At 43.9% G+C, this 22,109-nt stretch overlaps 1 protein-coding gene across 2 annotated transcripts; it reads left to right on the top strand.

The window, feature by feature from the left end:
- The first annotated feature begins 5,958 nt into the window (after nt 1-5,958).
- FGF6 (fibroblast growth factor 6) lies at nt 5,959-21,970 on the top strand. 2 transcript variants are annotated; one of them, XR_014564206.1, is made up of 4 exons: nt 5,959-6,759; nt 8,964-9,067; nt 13,936-14,175; nt 21,783-21,970. XR_014564206.1 is itself a non-coding variant. In XM_083738946.1 (3 exons), exons 1-3 carry the CDS (start codon nt 6,237-6,239, stop codon nt 14,110-14,112), a joined length of 804 nt encoding a protein of 267 aa, XP_083595072.1. In that variant the 5' UTR covers nt 5,959-6,236; the 3' UTR covers nt 14,113-17,855. The 2 variants fall into 2 exon arrangements, 1 of the variants encoding a protein (XP_083595072.1); XM_083738946.1 differs by lacking the exon at nt 21,783-21,970 and having other exon boundaries at nt 13,936-17,855.
- Nucleotides 21,971-22,109: the final 139 nt, after the last annotated feature.

Here is a 22,109-nt window from a genome sequence, read left to right on the forward strand (position 1 = left end):
CGGTACTATTATTTCAAAATACTTTCGAAATCTGATCTTGATCTTGCATATGTTAAGAGCTGTCACAAACAGATGCCTTCGCTCTTTGGCAGGGGGGTCAGAAACCTTTCCAAGCAGGCAAACCAGACCCTGAAGTCCCCCACCCTTGGCAGCTAATTTGGCAGGTCCCCCACCTGTTAATCACCTGACATCACGATGACATCAGGCAACCCATTTTTCCTTTGCAGCACTTTTCTAGACTAATTTAAATCTGATTTCTCAACTTGGGCGTACTAGCTTTTAACAAATTATTCCCATTTCTTTGGCTGTGTAGGAGCTTTAAAAAACCCCAATCCAAACAAGAAGGAATAATAGCAAGGGTTAGGAGAAACTCAGGAATCCGTATGCTCAATTGGATCCACTTTAGAGGGAATTCTAGGTGTGTAAATCTGAGGCAGCTGCTGAGGAAGACAAAGAAGAAGGATTTCCAAGGGATCTCCTTATTTTAATGCCAAATTTGCCTGTGCTCAGTGTAAAAGGATTTCCAGCACATGTACTTGGCATAACATTCAACTGTGTGGGTGTCTGCACATATGTGTGTTTTTGTATGCAATGTTTGGGAGGAAATAAGACGGTAAATAACAAATAACAAACTAAATATAGATGTATGTAATTTGTATTTCTTAATTATATTTAGTGGCAGTATGGCTGTATTGTTTTTTGTAACATAAAATCTTTCAATAAAAATTATTTATAAAAAACGCCAAAACATCCAACTGCTGCTTACATTTGTGCACCTTGCACAATGGTTTGCATACAGAATACAGTGGTACCTCAGGTTATGAACTTAATTCATTCCGGAGATCCGTTCTTAACTGCCGCCCCACGATTTCCATTCTCATCCTGGGGCAAAGTTCATAACCCGAGGTACTACTTCCGGGTTAGCAGAGTTTGTAACCCGAAGCATTTGTAACCTGAGGTACCACTGTATACTTTAATAGGATATAGCTTTAACCCACAGAGACTTGTGCCGCTATCAAAGACAGTGAAGAAAGTAATTCCAAGCTGATAAGGACATTCTGTAGACAACGGCTCACAAGGCTGGGAGCCACATCTCTCTTGCGATCCATACTGAGAAAGACATGAATGCAGGAAGCTTATTTCAAGGTGGAACATGACATGGACTCCTCAAGTTTGGTTTGCAGGCAATGGTGATAACTTGTTGCAGCTTACCCAAAATTAACACATTTGGGGAGCTCGCTGGTGTATTTGTTCAACTGAAAAACACAGGATCAATATTCAAGTTAGCTTTGAGGGGGAGGGCAGATACCAATGAAAGTCAGTTAAGGCTTGTATTTGTTAGAAATCCATGCATACCTCCACACACTGTTGTATGCTAAGGTTACCAGATTTTTTTCAATGAATCCGGAGACACTTTTCAACTTCAATGGATTTTGTATGGGGACTGATTTGCAAATCCGGGGACTGCCTCCGGGAAACGGGGATGTCTGGTAACCTTATTGTATTCATGTTGTCCTTCCTGACAAATAATTGGGGAAGCTTCCCTGTATGCCTGAGAATAAGTCCTTGCTTGCTTTGTTTCTCAATTGATATAGGAGACCCTCAATGTTGTCGTTGCTGAAGGATTCCAAGGTGTAAGGTGTGGGAAGTGTAACACAAGAGCAGTCAACTACAACATTCCTAGAGTGAACATGTTTAGACATGGGGAGGGATGTTTGTCCAGCCAGCAGGTAAACTTCCTGTTTCCCTCTGGGCTGGGACAGACTTCCTCTTCATGTGACTAGAGGTGGGTGTGGCCTCACCTGTGCAGGTAATGATAAAAGCAAAGGGCAGGGCAGCCATCTCTCTCTTCCAGCTCTCTTCCTTCTCTTCCATCTCTCCTCAGTGAAAGATGCCCTCTTGGCTCCCAGCCAAGAGAGGACAAAGGGACTATCTTCCTATAAGATAGATTCCAATTGTATGTTACTTCATTAAGCCTGTCTGCCTTCTGGGATCTGATTGTGAACAGAATGTGAGTAAACTCTTTTTATACTTTTGTAAAGGACTGTGTCGTCTCTCTTCTATTTTATGAGGGAAAAAGGGGAAATTACCAGAATAGTTATTATAGAGACTTTAGCGAGTCTGAGCAAACGCTGCAGTTGCAAACTTAAAATAAAGGGGAATTTTTACTCTGCTGAAATTGGGGAACTTGTTAACACAAGTTGGATAAGGATATAATCAGACAATATATCCTCTCCTGCATCCCTGAACATTCCCACAAAAGGAACATGGTGCCAATTAGACTATTGGTGTTATGCAACTTCAGGAAGCTCATGAAAAGGCAGACTCTAGAATTGCACAGTGCACAGTTAACAGCTATGTTAATGGGCACAGAGACATTTCTTTCCTTAGTGCACCACTTCTGTGCACCAAGTGGGTTGATGGCTAGAGCAACATAAAATAGGAAGTACATGTTCCAGTCCTCAGACTTTGCAGACAGCATCCTCTGTTCGATGCTGCAATAATCAAACACGAAGGTGAGCTCTGCATCAGTTTGCTTGTTTGCCTACCAAGCAAGCCGGTTAGTAGGTTTTATACCAATTTAAAAAATAAAATCATCCCTCTCTCCTGCTCTTTGATTTGTCTGATCTCTCTCCATGGTTTCTGCCTGAAAATGGCTGCCATCAACCAACAAAGCACAAACAAGTAAGGCAAATACTCTGTCTGAATCAGCTGTGAGGGGCTGTCTCTGGGGGATTTGATTGAGGATGGAGTTTGATTGGCAGGTGGAGACCTCAGAAAAGGATGTCCATCTCCTCAGGAGGGATGGGGGGATGGCAATCAAAACAAGAACAGTCAAAACAACTTCTAGTATCCACTAAACTACTTGCTCAGAATCAGTTTACACTACAATGACTAACACTCAGCCTTAAGTCTTCCTCCTTGCTAACCGGAAACTCAATCCCTCTCAAGCAGAGATTTCTGCCCATCCTCCCGGCTTTGCTCTTTGAAAACTGAAAACTAACCTTTTCACAAATCACCGTACTGGGCCAAGATCATACAAAGTTAACACAATGCAAATAGTAACGTGATCAAAAGACAAACTGATAACAGAACAGTATCTAGTAACCTGGAATACTTACTTGCACCCTGTAGCTTTGGAACTGTTAAAATTTGTGTTCCACATAACTAGCAAGGAACTGACTGCAGATTGTTTTGAGCTGGAGCGGAGTATCGGAACAACAGACGACCAGGCACTCGATATTTGGAAAGAAATCAGAACCCCTGCCTTCTGCAACCAAGCTGACACCTTCCTGCATCGTATCAAGACTGCTATATGGCAGTTACCTAATCCTATGAGCTGTACCGGAAAAAAGGTCTCACTCCGCATCCTTATAATATTTCATCCTTTCGTCAGGCTTGTCTTGATGTCATGGTGTGAGGTTGCAAAACCAGCTGTTCAAGAAAGTACAATTACCATGCAGAAATGCTTCTTTGGTGCTACCTGTGTAAATGTGGATCATTCCCTTTAATTGTTCCGTCCTTCTGTGCATTGATTAGTTCTTTCTTAAAAGCTTTTGTGGCATATTAAACATCTTCATAAGTTAGGGTTGTCACATTTCAGAAAGCTTTTTTAGGCAAAGTTGTTGATCCTTTTTTCCCGAGGTTTCTCCCCAGAAATTGAGCTACCCCCCCCCCAATTGCCAAAAATGGCACTTCCAATATGGGTTGCCATACAGCCGAATCCTGGGTATGTCTGGGAAAATTCTGGACATATGGCAGCCCTATAGTCATTACATTGCATTTTAATCTGATATATCTCACATTAGCCTATAAGTCATGCAAACCAGACAAAAAACATTGGGACTCAATTTGACAGATGATAGATATAGATAGATAGATTAGATGATAGATAGATAGATAGATAGATAGATGATAGATAGATGATAGTTAGTTAGTTAAATAGATAGAAAGTCAGAGAGAGAGAGATAATAGATAGATGATAGATAGATTAGATAGATAGATAGATAGATAGATAGATAGAGATATAAATTTCAGCAAGCATGACATTAAATTTATAAAGGAGAATTCAAAACATTGTTCTGTTTCCAAATTTAGTATGTAATTCAAATATTTTATAGGGCAAGACAACCTCAAAGCACTAATATGGTTTACTGATATTATATGGGGCCTTCAAAATTGATTAAATGAACTGATATTTTGGGACCCATTTGTTATGTGTATTGTTGTTTTTATACACTCCCGAAACCCCCAACTGAGTCGCTGAGTTTCTACGCTCAAGCTCCTCCTAGACTGCCATAGAAACAGAATCATTGGTTCAAACCATCTTGGATACCATCTTGAAATCTAGCCTGTTCTGTTGAGAAATCAGCTTAGGAACAGTGATTTTCAGAAGCAGCATGGAGGTCTCGTTATGCTAGACAAGCAATTTACCCAAAATGCTTATTAAAAGGCCATAGATTTGTCAAAACCTGGGAGAAGAGGAATGTTTTATGTTTTATCTTGTATTTTTATGCTATGAACTACCCTAAGATCTTCTGATGAAGGGTGGTATACAGATTTAATAAATAATAATAATGTTTTTGCCTGGATCCAAAAGATATGTAACAAAGGCTTCACGTGAGCCTTCCAGGGGAGAGCATTCCACTAACAGGGTAGCCACCACAGAAAAGGCTCATTCTCGCGTTGCCTCTCAAGATTCACCTGCTGTAACAATGGAGTCAAGTCCTGGTGATGTAAGGGATTTTATCCTCAAAATGCTTTGCAAAAAAAACATCAGCAAGCGACCGTCAGTCCCGCCACCTCCAGGCCAGACTGTAAGAAGCCCCTCACTCCCTGGAAAGCTCTAGGTAAAGGTAAAGGGACCCCTGACCATTAGGTCCAGTCGTGGCCGACTCTGGGGTTGCGGTGCTCATCTCGCTTTATTGGCCGAGGGAGCCGGCGTACAGCTTCCGGGTCATGTGGCCAGCACGACTAAGCCGCTTCTGGCGAACCAGAGCAGCGCACGGAAACACTGTATACCTTCCCGCCGGAGCGGTATCTATTTATCTACTTGCACTTTGACGTGCTTTCGAACTGCTAGGTTGGCAGGAGCAGGGACAGAGCGATGGGAGCTCACCCCATCGCGGGGATTCGAACAGCCGACCTTCTGATTGGCAAGTCCTAGGCTCTGTGGTTTAACCCACAGCGCCACCCGCTGTCTCCCAGCCTGTTTCCTTGCCCTAAACTCTGGGTTATACCAAGGAGCCAAGGGGACTTCACAAAGTGGGAGGAGGCACTCGGGGCAATGGTGTCAACAGCCCGAGCCATTCGGATGTTCCAGAGGTTGGCTGGGGCTTTGACAGGAGCATCAGTCATATCAGCTGGGAAATCCCCCAGTGTTGTCTGGAAACCCATTGGAATTTCCAATAATTATCATCCTAATAGCTCTCCTGCCTCTACAGATGGGAAAAGGTGCTCATCTGTGAAGCTCCCTGGGCTGCCTTGGGCAACTCACTGTCAGCCTACGTCTCAAGGTTGATTATTTTGATCAGCTAAGCTGAGAAGATGGGCAGAAATATTGAGGAAGCCTCTCAGTCCAGGAAATGCTTTAATACACTGTAATGCCTGAGTGTCAGGAGACCGGACCATGGCTGCGGAGGTTGGGGGGACTAGAATCTTTGTAGGGCTACACCCCACTTTGCTCAACAGAGGAGCTTCCGCTGATTAAGAGTTACACGAATGTAACCCTTAGGCAGAACACTGATGCCAAATCGATACTGCAGGGTGGGGTCTCCCTTTTAACATAACGATGTTGTTGTTTAGTCGTTTAGTCATGCCCGACTCTTCATGACCCCCTGGACCAGAGCACACCAGGCACTCCTGTCTTCCACTGCCTCCCGCAGTTTGGTCAAACTCAGGCTGGTAGCTTCGAGAACACTGCCCAACCATCTCGTCCTCTATCATCCCCTTCTCCTTGTGCCCTCCATCTTTCCCAACATCAGGGTCTTTTCCAGGGAGTCTTCTCTTCTCATCAGGTGGCCAAAGTATTGAAGCCTCAGCTTCAGGATCTGTCCTTCCAGTGAGCACTCAGGGCTGATTTCCTTCAGAATGGATAGGTTTATTCTTCTTGCAGTCCATGGGACTCTCAAGAGTCTCCTCTAGCACCGTAATTCATAAGCATCAATTCTTCGGAGTAACAATAGATCAATCAAATATAGAATGCTGCCGACTGGAGAGCAGGAAACATTCAAAACATGGTCTCCAACAGGCTTCTTGTTCTCTCCCTGACCCAACTGCTCTTGGGCTTTAGTTTCATGTCCAAAATCTTCCTCTGCTTTCCAAAAATAAGCCACTGCCACCATGCTGAAGGGAGAAAAACAAGAAGGGTGGTATTTTTAGGGCCATTAATTCTGACCACGTGCCCAGGAGGTGAACGGATGGCTATTGCACAAAGGCTTCTCATCACTATGTCCTACGAAGCCAGCATTCACTTGACGTTCCCTGCTTTTGTTCTCCTGGGCTTTCTGGCTGAGATTCTCTTTTCCTACCCAGTTGTCGTCAGAACAAATGGCACCCTGTTGGACAGAGGATGGGAGTCTATCTTATCCAGGTCCCTTGCTGGAATGTCAGGGGAGAAATCTGAAGTCAACTGGGAGACTGACTATTTGCTAGGAATCAAGAGACGACGGAGGCTTTACTGCAACGTGGGCATTGGGTTTCATCTCCAGATATTTCCAGATGGACAGATAAGTGGTATTCATGCTGAAAACCAATACAGTGAGTTGCAAACTGCATCACAATGCAAAATGGTGGAATTGATATCACTTTTTGACTTGATTTCTAACACCCTACCTAGAACCTGAAAGCTACTGCTTATTATTATTAGTCTTAAGTAGTTCTGTGGCCTTTTTAAATGTTTCAGGATCAATCAGCACCCAAAAACTCCAGGCTGAAACATGTCCTGAATACTTGGACAAAATTAGATACCAACTTATTTTTAGTTGGTTTGACTTTACAGCCTTGAAAAAGCAAAGAGGTTGGGATCTTTCTCTCTCTCTCTCTCTCCCTTATTTTAAGATGCTCTTCCTGTTTCCCCCCTGCCCCCCTTTTTTGCAGGTAAATAGACTTGCAGCCTGTATGTACGGGATGTTTGGGAAAAAGTTGGGGATACTGAGAAATCTTAAAAGACGGCTTTCATGGCAAGAATATAGGTTGTTGATTTTAATCCAGAAAATTAAAAGACTGCTTTGAAAAATAATGCCAGCAATTGGTTACGAAGTATAGAAAATGACTTCATCATTCATTTTGTGATCTACATTGTGGAGATCACAGTTCAGAGGGTTGGAAGTCGAAGAACTGAGTGGGAATTATATTTATGGTTTGTTTTAAATGCATTGCTGCAAGTTCTGAGTTTGCCAAAAATGCAGGCTTGCTGGCTCTGAACCAGCAATTACATTACGGCAGCGTCGCCACAGATAAAGAGAGGGATATTAACGCACCTATTATCACACCAAGAAATCACTACTTAAGCCTTCCATTTCGTTCCTCCTGCTGGATAGATTATGTATATGTTCTGGAACAATATGTCCTGTATCAGATGTGCTACGAGATTGAAAACAATCATTTCCTTCTTTCTTTTAACAAATTAAGAATGCAAAAAATAATCTTTTATCTCACAATGGATCTGATGGCAGTAGCAGGAAATCTGCCACTCAAACATATCGAGCCACATTTACTGTTGGGACAGATGGCTTGGGAGGGGGAATGGAAGGAAAACCAGTGTGCTGGTAGTCTGAATCCCTGTGTGTACTTGTGTACTAGAGATAAGATGCACACACATGAGCGCTTTTACACCTAGAGACCTGGAAGAAGGAACAGAAACCTAAAGAACATGTACATTTATGTACACGCAGACATTTTTTAAAATGTTGCTCAAAAGGCAATACACAAATGAGGAAACAGTGTCTAGTTATGGACAGAAAATATCGTCTGTGAACAAGCAAAACAGGATAGCTACCTATCACACACCAACTGGGCTGGGTTTTTTTGGGGGGAAGGGGTTACACTGTCCAGCTTCAGTTATGTTAATATACTGAATTACTCCATTGATTTCTATGGGCAACTCTCACTTCCCTGGGAACATTTAAGAATAGTTTCTCAGTGAGAACCAGGAAATTACCTAGCCAGACAATGAGACTGTGCGCTCTCGCTCTCTCTCTTTCTGGCTCTCTTCTTCTCCTTCCCAGCCATTCCGTTCTATTCCCTCTCTTCTCAGATTTTCAGCCTTCTCTTCCAATAATAGAATTGTAGAATTGTAGAGTTGGAAGGGACCCCAAGGGTCATCTAGCCCAACCCCTGAAATGCAGGAATAGGAGGCAGTTAGCATTCTGTTGCACTATTCACACTCAGTCTTCAATGTGTTGTTTTGGGGTCTCTTCTAAGTGGAATTGACCTCTGGTGTGTGGCACACTCTTGTATAGACGCACAGAAAAGAACTAGAATTAAAATAGGGTGGTGATTTAGTGCACAGTCCAGCCACACTTAAACAGACAAGTGTTCCTTTGATTAAGAATTAAGCTTAAGCCTCTCCCTTGAAATCAATGAGAAATGCAAGGTGCTTAACTGTCGGGTTCTACTCAGAAGGAAGCTCCATTCCTTTCAGTAGGACTTGCTTTCTCAGGTAAGTGTGCAGAGGATTGCAGACACAAATGATTTAATTCCTCATCTAACTGATTATTCACTTATAAAAGGCAGATCGACTAAAATGCATTTATTTGTGGACCAGCCTATTTCTGATTTTTTAAAAATTTGGTTTTAGAGTACAGTTTCTTAAGGTGAAAAACCTGTTGCACAAAAGTTATTGTTTTCAATTAAATTTTGTATAACTCTTTAAAATAGGGGTTTCTATATTTAATAATGTTCCTTCAGCAGATGTAAAAAAAGCGGCTTTCAATCTCCATTGCATTTGTCTGCTTCTTTAGGTCTCTTGGAAATATCAACAGTAGAGAGAGGTGTGGTTAGTCTGTTTGGTGTCAAAAGTGCACTCTTTATTGCAATGGACAGCAAAGGGAAATTATACGGCACGGTGAGTAGTCTTACAATCTTGTTTTCAGTCGAGGGAATGCTAATATGCTGCTATGAGTTTTACTGAGAAATCTTGAATATTTTCACCTTTGAAAAAGTATCCGTTCCTGTCAAGATCTGCATTCACTGGCATTCCAAAATGCATGAGATTAGTTGGTCCAAATTAACTGTATTTATTGTGCAAGATATACCGTATTTTTTGCTCTATAAGACTCACTTTTTCCCTCCTAAAAAGTAAGGGGAAATGTGTGTGCGTCTTATGGAGCGAATGCAGGCTGCACAGCTATCCCAGAAGCCAAGAGGGATTGCTGCTTTCACTGCGCAGCGATCCCTCTTGCTGTTCTGGCTTCTGAGATTCCGAATATTTTTTTTCCTTCTCCAAAAACTAGGTGCGTCTTGTGGTCTGGTGTGTCTTACAGAGCAAAAAATACAGTAGTCTGTGTAACTTTAGGACTGATTCTCATGTTGCCTTGTAGGCAGTTTTCCCATCTCTGTATGTTGATGGCTTTTACTGTCAATTGATGAATCAGAGCTGCATGTGTGAGCTGTTTCTCAAACAGCGACCACCAATGTCACCAACCTGCTTTCAAAACCATGGGAGAGTTTCAAAACATATTTGTGATGCATAGCGGGAAGCTCAAAGGAAACTGGTGTTGGTGTGTTTTTAATCTATGGTGCTCACCCAGGCATCAGGAGATACAGAATTTTATCTGTGACGTTACAACTATGATCACTGATTCACACATGCAAGTTACCTTGATAGCTGTATTAGCCAACAGGAGTCTGCAAGGTTTACCTCGCCTGGGCTGGTTCACCCCAGTGGAGATCCCTCCGTGGGGGGGCAGATCGTGCGCATGTGTGAGCATGCACAGCCACGATTTCCGGCATCTGCTTCTGTGCAGATGTGATATTCGGCATCTGAGCATGCACAGACGCGATTTCCAGCACTGCGGAAGCGTGTCCCCCCGCTGTGCTGCACTGTGCTGGTTTAGCGCAGCGGGTGGGGACTCTCCAAGCGGGTGGCTCAGTTTGGGGGGTGGCTTGTGAGCCGGTTAAATGACCCCTGTGGGACGCTTGTGGCCCATGGGCCTTAGGTTGCCTATCCCTGAGCCAACCATTGGTCTGCCTTTTGCACTCATCGGAACCGTTAATTTACATGGGCAATGGAATACACGAAGCCACCGTTTTCTGATCTACCGTATTTTTTGCTCTATAAGACTCACTTTTCCCCTCCTAAAAAGTAAGGGTAAATGTGTGTGCGTCTTATGGAGCGAATGCAGGCTGCGCAGCTATCCCAGAAGCCAGAACAGTGAGAGGGAATGCTGCTTCCACTGCGCAGCAATCCCTCTTGCTGTTCTGGCTTCTGAGATTCAGAATATTTTTTTTCTTGTTTTCCTCCTCCAAAAACTAGGTGTGTCTTGTGGTCTGGTGTGTCTTATAGAGTGAAAAATGCAGTATTCTATGGCAGGTCCAACCCTCTAGAGGCTGCAATCTACTTCCAGTATAATAAAAATGGCAGAGATCTGCCCATTGACATTGCCAAGAGTTTTTTTGGGGGAGCATTGCCCAGAGTTGTTGAGCTTTTTTCAGGAAGGCTAGGCAAGAGTTGTTGGAGTTATCCATCAGGAAAACCCAGGCAATCATTTTTTTATAATCCCACAATCAACAAGGGGCACCCCAGCAAGCAATCTACCAATCGATCGTGGTTGACCGGTTGAACATGTCTGTTCTATGGTATACTACCATGGTCTTCCGTGCTCAAAAAGTTATTGGGACTTCTGAACAGGTTTTTCTTAACATTTAATTACTAGCTATTACATTTCCAATAAAAGGCCCTCCCAGTAGCTTTTGTCACCACCAGCATGGCATACAATATGCATAAAATATTTTCCACACCATCATACAACACGCAGGCAGTGCTACAGCTAAGGCTCAAATCCAGGGCCCTAACTCCAAATGTTCAACCAGAGAATGGGAGCTGATGGGGGCAAAGGTGTACCTAGGGAGTGGCAAAACTGGCCCCTGCTTAGGGATGCAGGCCCGGGGTACACCAGAGGTCATCAAGTCCAACCCCCAACAATGCAGGAATCTCAACTAGATTATGGAGTGGATCACACATATGAGTGTGGTAATGCGTTGTGGCCAGGGGCGTAGGAAGGTGGGCTGCAGGGGGTGCAGTCCAGCCCTGGTCTCACCCTGACAGGAGGTGACAAAATGGCGGGCCTGCAATGCGCATGAGGTACACATCTCGGCGCCCGCAGGCTCCGCACTGTCCACCCACTGCCTTCCCCCCCAGCTGTAGGGCGGCTGAGGCCCCGCAGCACGCCCCGTCCCTAAGGGCACCAGGTGTCCTGTCCCGTCCCTCTCTAAGGGCGCTGTGACTATGGGTGCCCTGTGCCCCCTCCTTATGGGTGCCACGCGCCCTGTCTGTCCCTATGGGCGCCACACACCCCGTCCCTATGGGTGCCGCGCCCCGCCCTATGGGCGGTTTGCCCCACCCTTGGGCATGCTGCCCGAGGTGCCCGAGAGGCTTCCTCTTCCACTGGCTGCGGCTGCCACAGCAGGAGAAGCTATTGGCAAAACCTATTTGGTGTTTCGCAACTTTCAGACTAGTTGCAGGATCTTAGCCAGACCTAGCAGAGTACACGCAAAATCCACGGAAGCAATTGGCGACTTGGCTGCAGACAGGATAGACGAAGCAGGAACCAGGAACTTGTAGTTATGTGTTTATTATAGACAGTGGACTATTTACAGGAGCAGAACACGGATCTTTTGCTAGCTCTCTCTGGCACAACTCACAACTCCTACACTCACTGACACACTGAACTCTGAACACTGAACTCTGAACTAACACATTCCAGTTAGTAGGCCATTATCACTCCCTTGAAAGAGCTTGACCAATCAGGGAGCTGTCTCCATGCCTCTGTTATCACCAGGCAGACTCACTCCTTCAGATTGCCTTCTGGCTGTCTGCCAAACCTTAATTGACTCTGTGGGAGTAGCTGCACGTACAATTTCCCAACGGAAGCTTCCCATCCTGTTTGCACCATGGCAGAAATGGAAACAGAAACAGATCTTGCCAAGGGTGCAAAGGACCCTAGGTGTTCCTCTGGATGGGAGCAGTGGCAAAGAGGCCCAGTGTTGGCATCTGAGCTAGCATGGGCATCCCTGGTCCCAGTAACCCTGTCACTGGTTGTTTCAGCTTCCTTTCTTCTGATTTAAACAAACAAAAGTGACAAGTGGGGTGCCACAGGGTTCTGTCTTGGGCCCATTGTCGTTCAACGTCTTTATAAACAACCTGGGCGGAGGAATTGAGGGGATGCTCAGCAAATTTGCAGATGATATTTATTAAAGTTTAACAATTACAAAAAGAAAAACAGACAATAATAATAGAAAAGATTACAATACTTCAAAAATACAGGAAAATACAATGCTAAAAAAAGAAAAAGAAAAAAAGAGAAAACCCAAAAACAATACAGCTAAGCAATAACATTTTAAAACAATAACATCCAGTATTTTCATATCTTTATCTTTCATTTACTTATTTCCATGACTTCCTCATGCCTCCCTTTTTGTATTCTTAATTCATAATTGTTTCAGCAAGTCCTTTCTCTCTTTCTCAGATTTTATTCCATAATTTATCTTAACGCTATTTAACCTTAAATTTTACACTTTAACCCAATAACAATCCATTTTAACTTAATTCTTTATAACCTTTCTGCTAAGACCATGTAGGTTCATTCCAGCATCTTTCTAACATTCATTAGCAAATTTGCAGATGACAGCAAACTGGGAGGGGTAGCTAATGCCTCAGAAGGCAGAATCAGGGTTCGAAAAATGACCTTAGCAGACTGGAGAACTGGACCCAAGCTAACAAAATGAATGTCAATAGGGACAAATGTAAGGCTCTGCACTGAGGAATAACCAGCTGTGCCAATGTAAGATGGGGAACACCTTGCTTGCCAGTTTTTTCATTATTATTATTAAAAAAAAATTCTATACTGCCCTATACCTGAAGGTCTCAGGGCAGTTCACATTAAAAATCACTTACATAAAATCAAAACAAAAACCATATCTCGCCCCCTCCCCCCTGAAAAGGCCTGGCTGAAGAGGAATGTTTTTGCCTGGCGCCTAAAGATGTATAGCGAAGGCGCCAGGTGAACTTTCCTGGGGAGAGCATTCCACAGACGGGGAGTCACTGCAGAGAAGGCCCTGTTCTCGTGTTGCCACCCTCTTGAGCTCTCGAGGAGGAGGCACACAAAGAAGAGCCACAGAAGATGATATCATGGTCCTGGTAGGTTCATATGGAAAGAGGCGGTCCTTAAGGTATTATGGTCCTGAGCCGTTTAAGGCTTTATAGGTCAAAACCAGCACTTTGAATTGAGCCCAGAAACTAATCGGTAGCCAGTACAGTCAGACCAGGATTGGTGTATTATGTTCAGACCGTCTTGCTCCTTGTTGATACTTCTGCATCAACAGAAGTATAGCGTTCAAATCAAGGGAAGTAATTTTACCATTCTATTCTGCCTTGGAAAGAACACACCTGCACTCCTGTCAGAATATCAGTTTTGCTATTTCTACCTTCTCTGTTTAGAAGGAGTATTTTCAGGAGAGTAGCAATAAAGGCATGGACCACAGGAACTGGCCGTTTACCTTTCTCTCTTTCACACACATTCCCATTTATTTAATTAATGTATACATTCCCATCGATTCATCTATCTATCTACCTGTATACACCTTGAAACAATATGAAGCAAAACAGATTAAAGGTGGTATTCCAGAAATGAAGGGAACTGTACAGGCAACATGTAATGACGAATGTGAGCAGATGTTGCAATCACACTGTGTTTCTTTCTTTTTTCTATTCAGGCAACTTTTCAAGACGAATGTAAATTCAAAGAAACTCTTCTTCCCAACAACTACAATGCCTACGAATCAGCCATGTACAAAAGCTTTTACATAGCACTCAGCAAACATGGGAGGGCCAAAAGAGGAAGCAGGGTCTCGCTTGTTCAGACTGTCACACACTTTTTACCCAGATTATGAAGACCAGAGTAAAATGCATTTAAACAGCCCTATTTCAATTTGCACATGAGAATCATCTCCCAGGTAAAGAATATATATTCACTCATTTGTTACTATATATATATATGCATATATAGGTGAAATCATTTGTACAGGATCCATTACACTAATTTTTCTACACCGATTTCAAAACAACTCCTTTCGAGATAGGAATTATTTATCCAAAAGTTACTACGTTGTCTACTTATGTCAATGGTGAAATTTTTGCATTTACATGAAGCAAACAAAGCAAATCAGCGTTGTAGCTGCAGAACTGGGGTCTAGCTGAGTTTGGATACTTGCCACAACTACTGCTCTTTCAGTGTAACTTCAACAGAAAACAAACCTATTTCTGAGATTTTTAGTAGTGTGATGAATCGTTTTTCAGTTACTTCCCACTTCAATCATTTGCATACAATCTTCTCATAGATCAAGCTCATTATATTAGGCTTCCAAATTGTGTTATCAGGATGCCTGGAGTTTATTGAACCTTTATGAGGGATTTCTTAAAGGGAAGACTTGCTATGTTTGCAACTCTAGATGTTTGCTGGGTGTGCTGTTCACACAAGGCAGTGGTGAGGATCAATGTGGTGTTCAGAGACCCGGGACTCTAAGAAATAAGAACTTGATTTAGGCTGAACTTTGCAGAAGAACTGGTTTATTGTTAGGGTTGCCATATTTCAAAAAGTAAAAAACCAGGACACCTCGAAAGTTGTTGAGCTTATTTTAGGAAAACCCAAATGCTGTTGAGCTTTTTTCAGACAAGATCTTGACTTACCTAAGATCCAGGGCAAAGCACTGCTTTCAGAAATCTCCACCCCCACACCCCGGACGTCAATTCCACCTTTGAAATCCCGGACGTATGGCAGGCCTGTTTATTATAGAGTTCAGCTGCTTGCAGGCTGGTGTTCTTCCTTGTAAAATTCCCCTTGCCGTGTCCATCTATTGTGTGTACATCAAGGCTGTGTTCACACTCAGTTTTCTTTCCACTCACTGTTCCATTGTCAAGTTTTTAATCTGTGCTTAGCGTAAGCATTCTGAAATCCTGGTGTGGGTCTACCATAATGGCCCTTCTGTGGTGCAATGGGTGAGTGTGCCTGGTTGTTAACCAGAAGGTTGGTGGTTCGAGTTCCAGGGATAGCTGTAGGCAGGATTGCAGACTGGATGACGGTTGGAGTCCCCTCGAACGCTACAGTTTTATGATTCTATAAACATAACATTAAATAACTTAGTTTTCTGCAGGGCTGCCAATTTGAATGAAATATTATGGGGGCCCAGGTAAGCCCCACCCTGCACAATCAATCACATGATGCAATGCACACACACCATTTGAATGGAAACGCCCATCAACTTTGTGCTTAAATATTTTATTGTTGGGCCAAAGCCCCCACAGCCCCTAAGTGTTGCTTCTATGATTCTCTGTAATAACTGAGTTGGACACGCCCTGTCCTATGTCTTAATGGTGGATTTCAATAATCGTTTGTAATGTAGATCCATTTGGATCTGTGCCTTGGATCTATGCTTTTGCACCATGGCAGTGCCGAAAAACATTGAACCTGTCCGGGTTTTATTTTACAATCTGTCCATGGAGACAGAGGAGAGATGTGATTTGATGGTGGGCGAACATGTAAAAATATTGAGCGGTATCAAGAGGATTTATTCTACAAGATTGGATATGTGTGCATGAGTGCACATGCAGTAATTCGTGCCCTTTTTCCTCCTGACTCTTGACACAGCCCCCTTCTTCCCCCTGCCCCAGTCTCCCAGATCCCTCCTGGTCCTCCCTTCCCTCTTGGTCACTCCAGGTTAAATCCAGCTTCTGTGGTCCCAATCGGAGTCTTGAAAAGCACTCTGCTGGGGAAGCCTTCAATCGTGCCATCAAACAAGCATTTCCACTTGCTTGTGGGTACAGTCTCCCCTCTCTTCCGTCCATCTGTTGTTCTGGGTATTCTCTAGACCCCTGGAGCCAGCTGGGGGGGAGCAAGGGAGGAAGAGGGCGATCCTGTTTGGACTTGTGGGGCACTGGCTCCCACCTGCTTAGATGAATCCAGCCCATAGAGCTGAAACACAAAGTTGGGAAGAACCTAAGTCTCCCACCTTCCTTCTTCTCAAGTGGTGGTAAGCTATTCTCACCACTTCTTAACAAAGGGGACATTGAGCAGGGAGTGAGGACTCTCAGAGACTTCACGGGCACCAGAGGTAGTTGTCAAGGGCAGCAATGCACCCACAGGTGCCACCTGGCTCCCCCAAATCTAGTCCCTGGTCCAGGGGACAATTTTGGGAGGCCGGCTGACATACTCTAGTTATGCATTCACCAAAATAAGGCCACCATACATGCTTACCAGTGAGTAAGTCCCACGGAAGCCAGTGATGCTTATTTCTAATTAGATATACATATGATTGCACTGCTAGAACATTGTTTGTGCTATGATACCGTGCTGTGACACATTTTTGACAAAATTTGCCAACTTTTGGATATTTGTTGGAACACATACTGACAGAAGCAGATAAATGATATATCGTGCCACTGTTCATTCCTTTAAGCATCAGAATATTAGCCTGGAGTATATAACTGATAACATGTATAAAACTAATATACACAGAGAAGTGTTTTTCAGACTTCCTACTTAGCATACATTATTAGCCACTGACGTTTCTGCTGTGGAATCAGTGCATGTTGCAGAAGATTCTGAGGCATATTCTAGCTTGTTAAAAATCCCAGAGGCAGTCATCTTATTTTAAGTCATTGAGTGAAATCCGTTTTACTTTGAAGACCAGTAGAGGCCACTCAACTTTACTCATCTGTTTATATAACCTTTCTCCAGAATGCCAGTCATGCCACATCCTTTTAAAAAGTATTTTAAGATACCCTAAGTCAATAGACACTATAAATATCTATGACCAGAAGCCTTGAGATACCTGAGTAGAGGGGGGCATTCCTAAATTTGAAACATCATTTACAGTCCAATCCTAACCGTGTCCACTCGGAGGCAAGTCCTACTGAATTCAAGGGGTCTTACCCTCAGGTATACGGAATGTGAAGCTATAATCTGTTATCAGAACACGAGGAACTGAATCATATTCCCAAGGGAGATGTTTGTTCCGTCTCATCTGCAACCAAGAGCAAAACTAGTCTTTTCTTTTTCAACTGTTTTTATTGTCATTTTTAAAAACCATAATGAAGAAGCGACAAGAAGAGAGTCACTCTATAAAATTCAGAAAGAGAAACTGATAAAAGACTCACTACAGAAACACCAGAAGTTACAGACTATCAAGAAACATCAAAATGAGAAGGAAGCCGAGAGTGGCCTCCTGTCAAAATCCCCCTTTATTAATTTATTAATAAAGCAGAGAAACAGGTGCCAGATCACCACTGAGTTGACAGAGTTGGTCCCCCACCACTACTGGAAGGTTCCCTGCATTCTTGTGCCAATTTCTTGCCAAGGGCCAACTGCCATAGCCCATTATAACAGTATTTCAGCAAAAAGTATCCAGTTATTCCCCCATTTATGGCGCTGGCACAAACAGTTTTTCCACCGGGGGGTTGTAACATCTGGGATTCGCCAGCCCTGCTCAGAAAATGGAAAGGAGTGCCAATGTCAGTTCTGGGATAATCACTTGCTTAGTTACTTACCCAGTTATCTTAAGCCAGAACACCTAATCTTTTTTGCAATCTCACCAGAGGTTTCACATCCAGCAAAGTGAGCAAGGTGAATGCTTAGCTCTATGAACATAGCTGTCAAGTGTCCCTTATTTGAAGGGACAGTCCCTTATTCCAGCGCCATGTCCCACTGCTGTCCCTTATTGATGAATGTCCCTTAAATGATGTCCCTTAAATTTCAAAGGAAGCAGCTCCTCTCCCTCCCTCCCTGCCCACCAGGGTGGAGGGAGGCTCCAACTGTGTTGCTTGGCTGTGTTGCTCACCCAATAAGAAGTCTAAGAATGACTGGGGGGTGGAGCTTGCATGCCTTGTGTGTGGCTAGTTAATGCAAGCTGAGGGGGGTTTTGAATGCTGGACGCCATTTTGTTGCACGTGCTGCTGCAAACATTGCAGTGCAAAGCCAGGCCGGGGAGCCATCTTAAATTGAGGCTGCATAGGCCTTGTGGTGCATGTGATTCAGATTCTATTCAGTTGAACCTCTGGTTACAAAATTGGTTGGACAGTGTTCTCGAAGGTACCCAGCATGAGTTTGACCAGACTGCAGGAGGACAGGAAGACTGGAGTGCCTGGAACAGGTGAGGCTGCAGGTCCCTTATTTTGGCTGCTGGTCCCTTATTTTCAAGGCTGCTGGTCCCTTATTTTCAAATCTGTAAGTTGACAGCTATTTCTATGAATCACACGTACAAAAGAGGCGACCTGAACTACATGGAAACAGCTGAAGCATAGGATGGATTAGAGCTGTCTCACTTTAGTAGTAGCTTATATGTGTAGCCTTCTATCAGTCTTCAAGGTGTCCATGCAGAAGCTGCAAGCTTGCCAAGTATACATAGATTTTGTTTTTTTTTTTTAAAAAAAAAAAAACCTTTGTTGCATTTGTATATCCTGAAAGGAATTCAGACATTTAAAGTCAAATCTTGGTTTTCAAACAGCTTAGTTCTTGAACGTTTTGGCTCCCGAATGTCGCAAACCCAGAAGTGACTGTTCCGGTTTGCGAACTATTTTTGGAAGCCGAACATCTGACGGGGCTTCCATGGCTTCTGATTGGCTGCAGGACCTTCAGAAGCTGCGCTTTGGTTTTTGAACGTTTTGGAAGTTGAACTTCCAGAATGGATTCTGTTTGACTTTCAAGGTCTGACTGTATTTATTTTAACCCAGGCATGTCCAAAGTCCGGCCCGGGGGCCTAATCCGCCCTGCAGGTTGGGTTAATCTAGGGTTACCTGCTGTCCCCGGTTCCCTGGGACAGTCCCTGGATTTGTAAATCTGTGCCTGGACAAATTCTGTCCCTGGAATGTCTGCAGATTTGCAAATCTGTCCTGGGAAACGTGGCAGTGGCAGCCTCAGCAGCCTGGTAGCGCAGTTGGTTCTGGCTGGTTTCAGGAGCTGCTCGCTGCCGTGGTGCCCGCCATTTTTCCTGCGCCACAGCAGCGAGCAGCTCCTGAAGCCAGCCAGAGCCAACTACGCTACTAGACTGGTCCCTGGGCAACAGCCGCCCACCTGTGACTCCTGAGCCTCCCCTGATCTGTCAAAAGGGAGAAGGGGGAATGTCAGGAAACTGCCATCAGAGCTAAAGGCTCCCAAGCAATGCTGGAGAAGGGCCCAGCAGGGAGAGAGGCAGCTCATTGGCTGGGGAAGGAAATCAGCGTAACACCAGGGATAAAGGGGGGCAGATGGGGGAATCGGCGAGGGGGCTCCAGGACTCCTCGCCGGAGACTAGCGGGGAGAGCACGGGTCCTCCGCTGCCCACACCCTCCCTGCGCAGAAGACTTCCACGCAGGGAGAGTAGGCGGAGACTTGGCGTCAAAGAACTTCTTTGCTGGAAGAGGTTCAAGAAACGCCCACTGACGGAGGCTGCTAGCGACTGAAACAGCCACGAAGTGAAGGGCTGTCCAGACAGAAAGGGTTTAACCAGGTAACCTAGCCAGGAGTGGCGGCAACTTACGCACGAGCAACCCCTATAACCATTACAGGGAAGGAGTCACGAGCGGGTGGTACACCATTGCCCAGTTTTTTTTAAAAAAAACTCTGTGCATTTATGTTTCACAGGGTGCAAAAGAAGGGCTTTGTACCTTTATACAATATGCATGTGTGCTTGGGCCGAAGGTCTTTTGCTTCACCATCCCCACTACTGACTCCCTGTTGCTACTCGGCTTCAAAAGAACCCCAAAAGTGTCCCTGGATTCACTGAAAATAATCTGGTTAATCTGGCCCCTGCGACAGTTTATTTCAATCCTTAAAAAAGCTCAACAACTTTGGGGGGAAATCCAAAAAGAAGCTCAACAACCTCAATCCCCCCAAAAACGCTCAAGAACTTCAACCCTAAAAAAAGGTCAACATACATGTTCACTTCATCAAATCTGACCCTCTTTGAAAAACGTTTGGACACCCTTGTTTTAACCTCCTAGCCCTGTAAAGCTGTCAGCACTGGGATAAAGTGACTTGAATGATCAAGCTGTGGCCAGGAAAATACTTTCTGAGACTTCAAGGTGATATGGTGGAAGAATTGTTGCATGGAGCACACATACTATTTTAATTAACGTGTGTCCTGCAGGGAACAGCAGCTCTTAGTGCTTTTGAGTCTCTGAATACTAATCATGTAGCCTGGAAAGAAAGCTGATGACAAAATTGTAAATACATCCAGTTTTTATCATGAAGATCCACAATTAACACCATCTGAAAATTTGTCCCCTAGATTTGCTTAGATGTGTACATCAACCAACATTATCATTATACGAACAATCTATTTACAAAGGGTGCTCTGTAGGTATTTGCTTCTGCATCAGATATTTAACGAGGATTTCTGAATTGTTCTATGCTTATCTCAAATGTCTCTGAGCATGGAGCTTTTTGGCTTAACCTCTTGAGCACTGAAAGATCCTGTATCTCTCACCAACTATGTCCTTCTCAGCGAGGTAGACTTGAATGGCTCGGATGTATCTTGCATTTATTGCATAGTCAGTTGGTAAACTTCTGGTGAATGTAGAAGAAATTCAGACATTTTTGAGAAGGCAAAGGGTGAGAAATAAAATGGTGTCTCGCACTTCTCTTGTTCGAAATGTGAAAACCAGCATATTATGCATCACGCAAGGGCCAAATGGGATAATATCCTTCAGTGTGAAACACAAAATAATAAATCTAGGATTTAAATACAGTGGTACCTCGGGTTATATACGCTTCAGGTTAAATACGCTTCAGGTTACAGACTCCGCTAACGCAGAAATAGTGCTTCAGGTTAAGAACTTTGCTTCAGGATGAGAACAGAAATCGTGCTCCGGCGGTGTGGCAGCAGCAGGAGGCCCCATTGGCTAAAGTGGTGCTTCAGGTTAAGAACAGTTTCAGGTTAAGTACGGATCTCCGGAACGAATTAAGTACTTAACCTGAGGTACCACTGTACACAAATGAGGAAACAGTGTCTAGTTATGGACAGAAAATAGTCTGTGAACAAGCAAAACAGGATAGCTACCTATCACACAGCACCTGGGCTGGGTACACTGGTACCTTGGGTTAAGTACTTAATTCGTTTTGGAGGTCCATACTTAACCTGAAACTGTTCTTAACCTGAAGCACCACTTTAGCTAATGGGGCCTCCTGCTGCCACTGCGCCACCGGAGCCCAATTTCTGTTCTTATCGTGAAACCAAGTTCTTAACCTGAAGCGCTATTTCTGGGTTAGCGCAGTCTGTAACCTGAAGCGTATGTAACCTGAGGTACCACTGCGTACTCTTCATAAAATCATTGAGGGGGTAATGTAGGCCAACCTCCTGCTTAGTGCAGGAAATACAGAGCTGGAATATCTCCAACAGGTGGCTGTCTTGAAGACTTCTAGGGAGCAAGAAATCCTTCGTTTTTTGGATGGCTCTTACTGTTAAGAAGTTTCCTCTAAGGCTCAACCAGAAGTATCCTCTAACTTAAGCCATCTCAGCACAGTCTGCAAGAGTCCGCCTCAGCCTTTTCTTCTCTGGACATCCCAAGCTCCTTCCATCTTTCTTCACAGGACTTGTTTTCCACACCACTGACCATCTTTGCCTTCTCTGACCCCATTCCAATCTCACCTTCTTAAAATGTGGCGCTCAGAACTGGATACAGTGCCCCAGATGAGTTTTTACTGCTACAGAATAAAGCGGAACTGCCAAATATACCTCATATGCTGACTCAACATGAACTTAACAATGGAAACAAAACATTTGTGTTCAACCACACGTCTGTCAAGTATATGCTTTTATTTCTCATATGTATGTGCTGTGCACAAGTGTCATTTTAATGTGTTGTTAAATAAATTACGTTTTATGTTCCTTGTAGCATTCGGAGTCCAGCTTCCTAT

The sequence above is a fragment of the Podarcis gaigeae genome (genome assembly GCF_964106915.1).
Source record: "Podarcis gaigeae genome assembly, chromosome: 5".
Lineage (NCBI taxonomy): Eukaryota > Metazoa > Chordata > Lepidosauria > Squamata > Lacertidae > Podarcis > Podarcis gaigeae.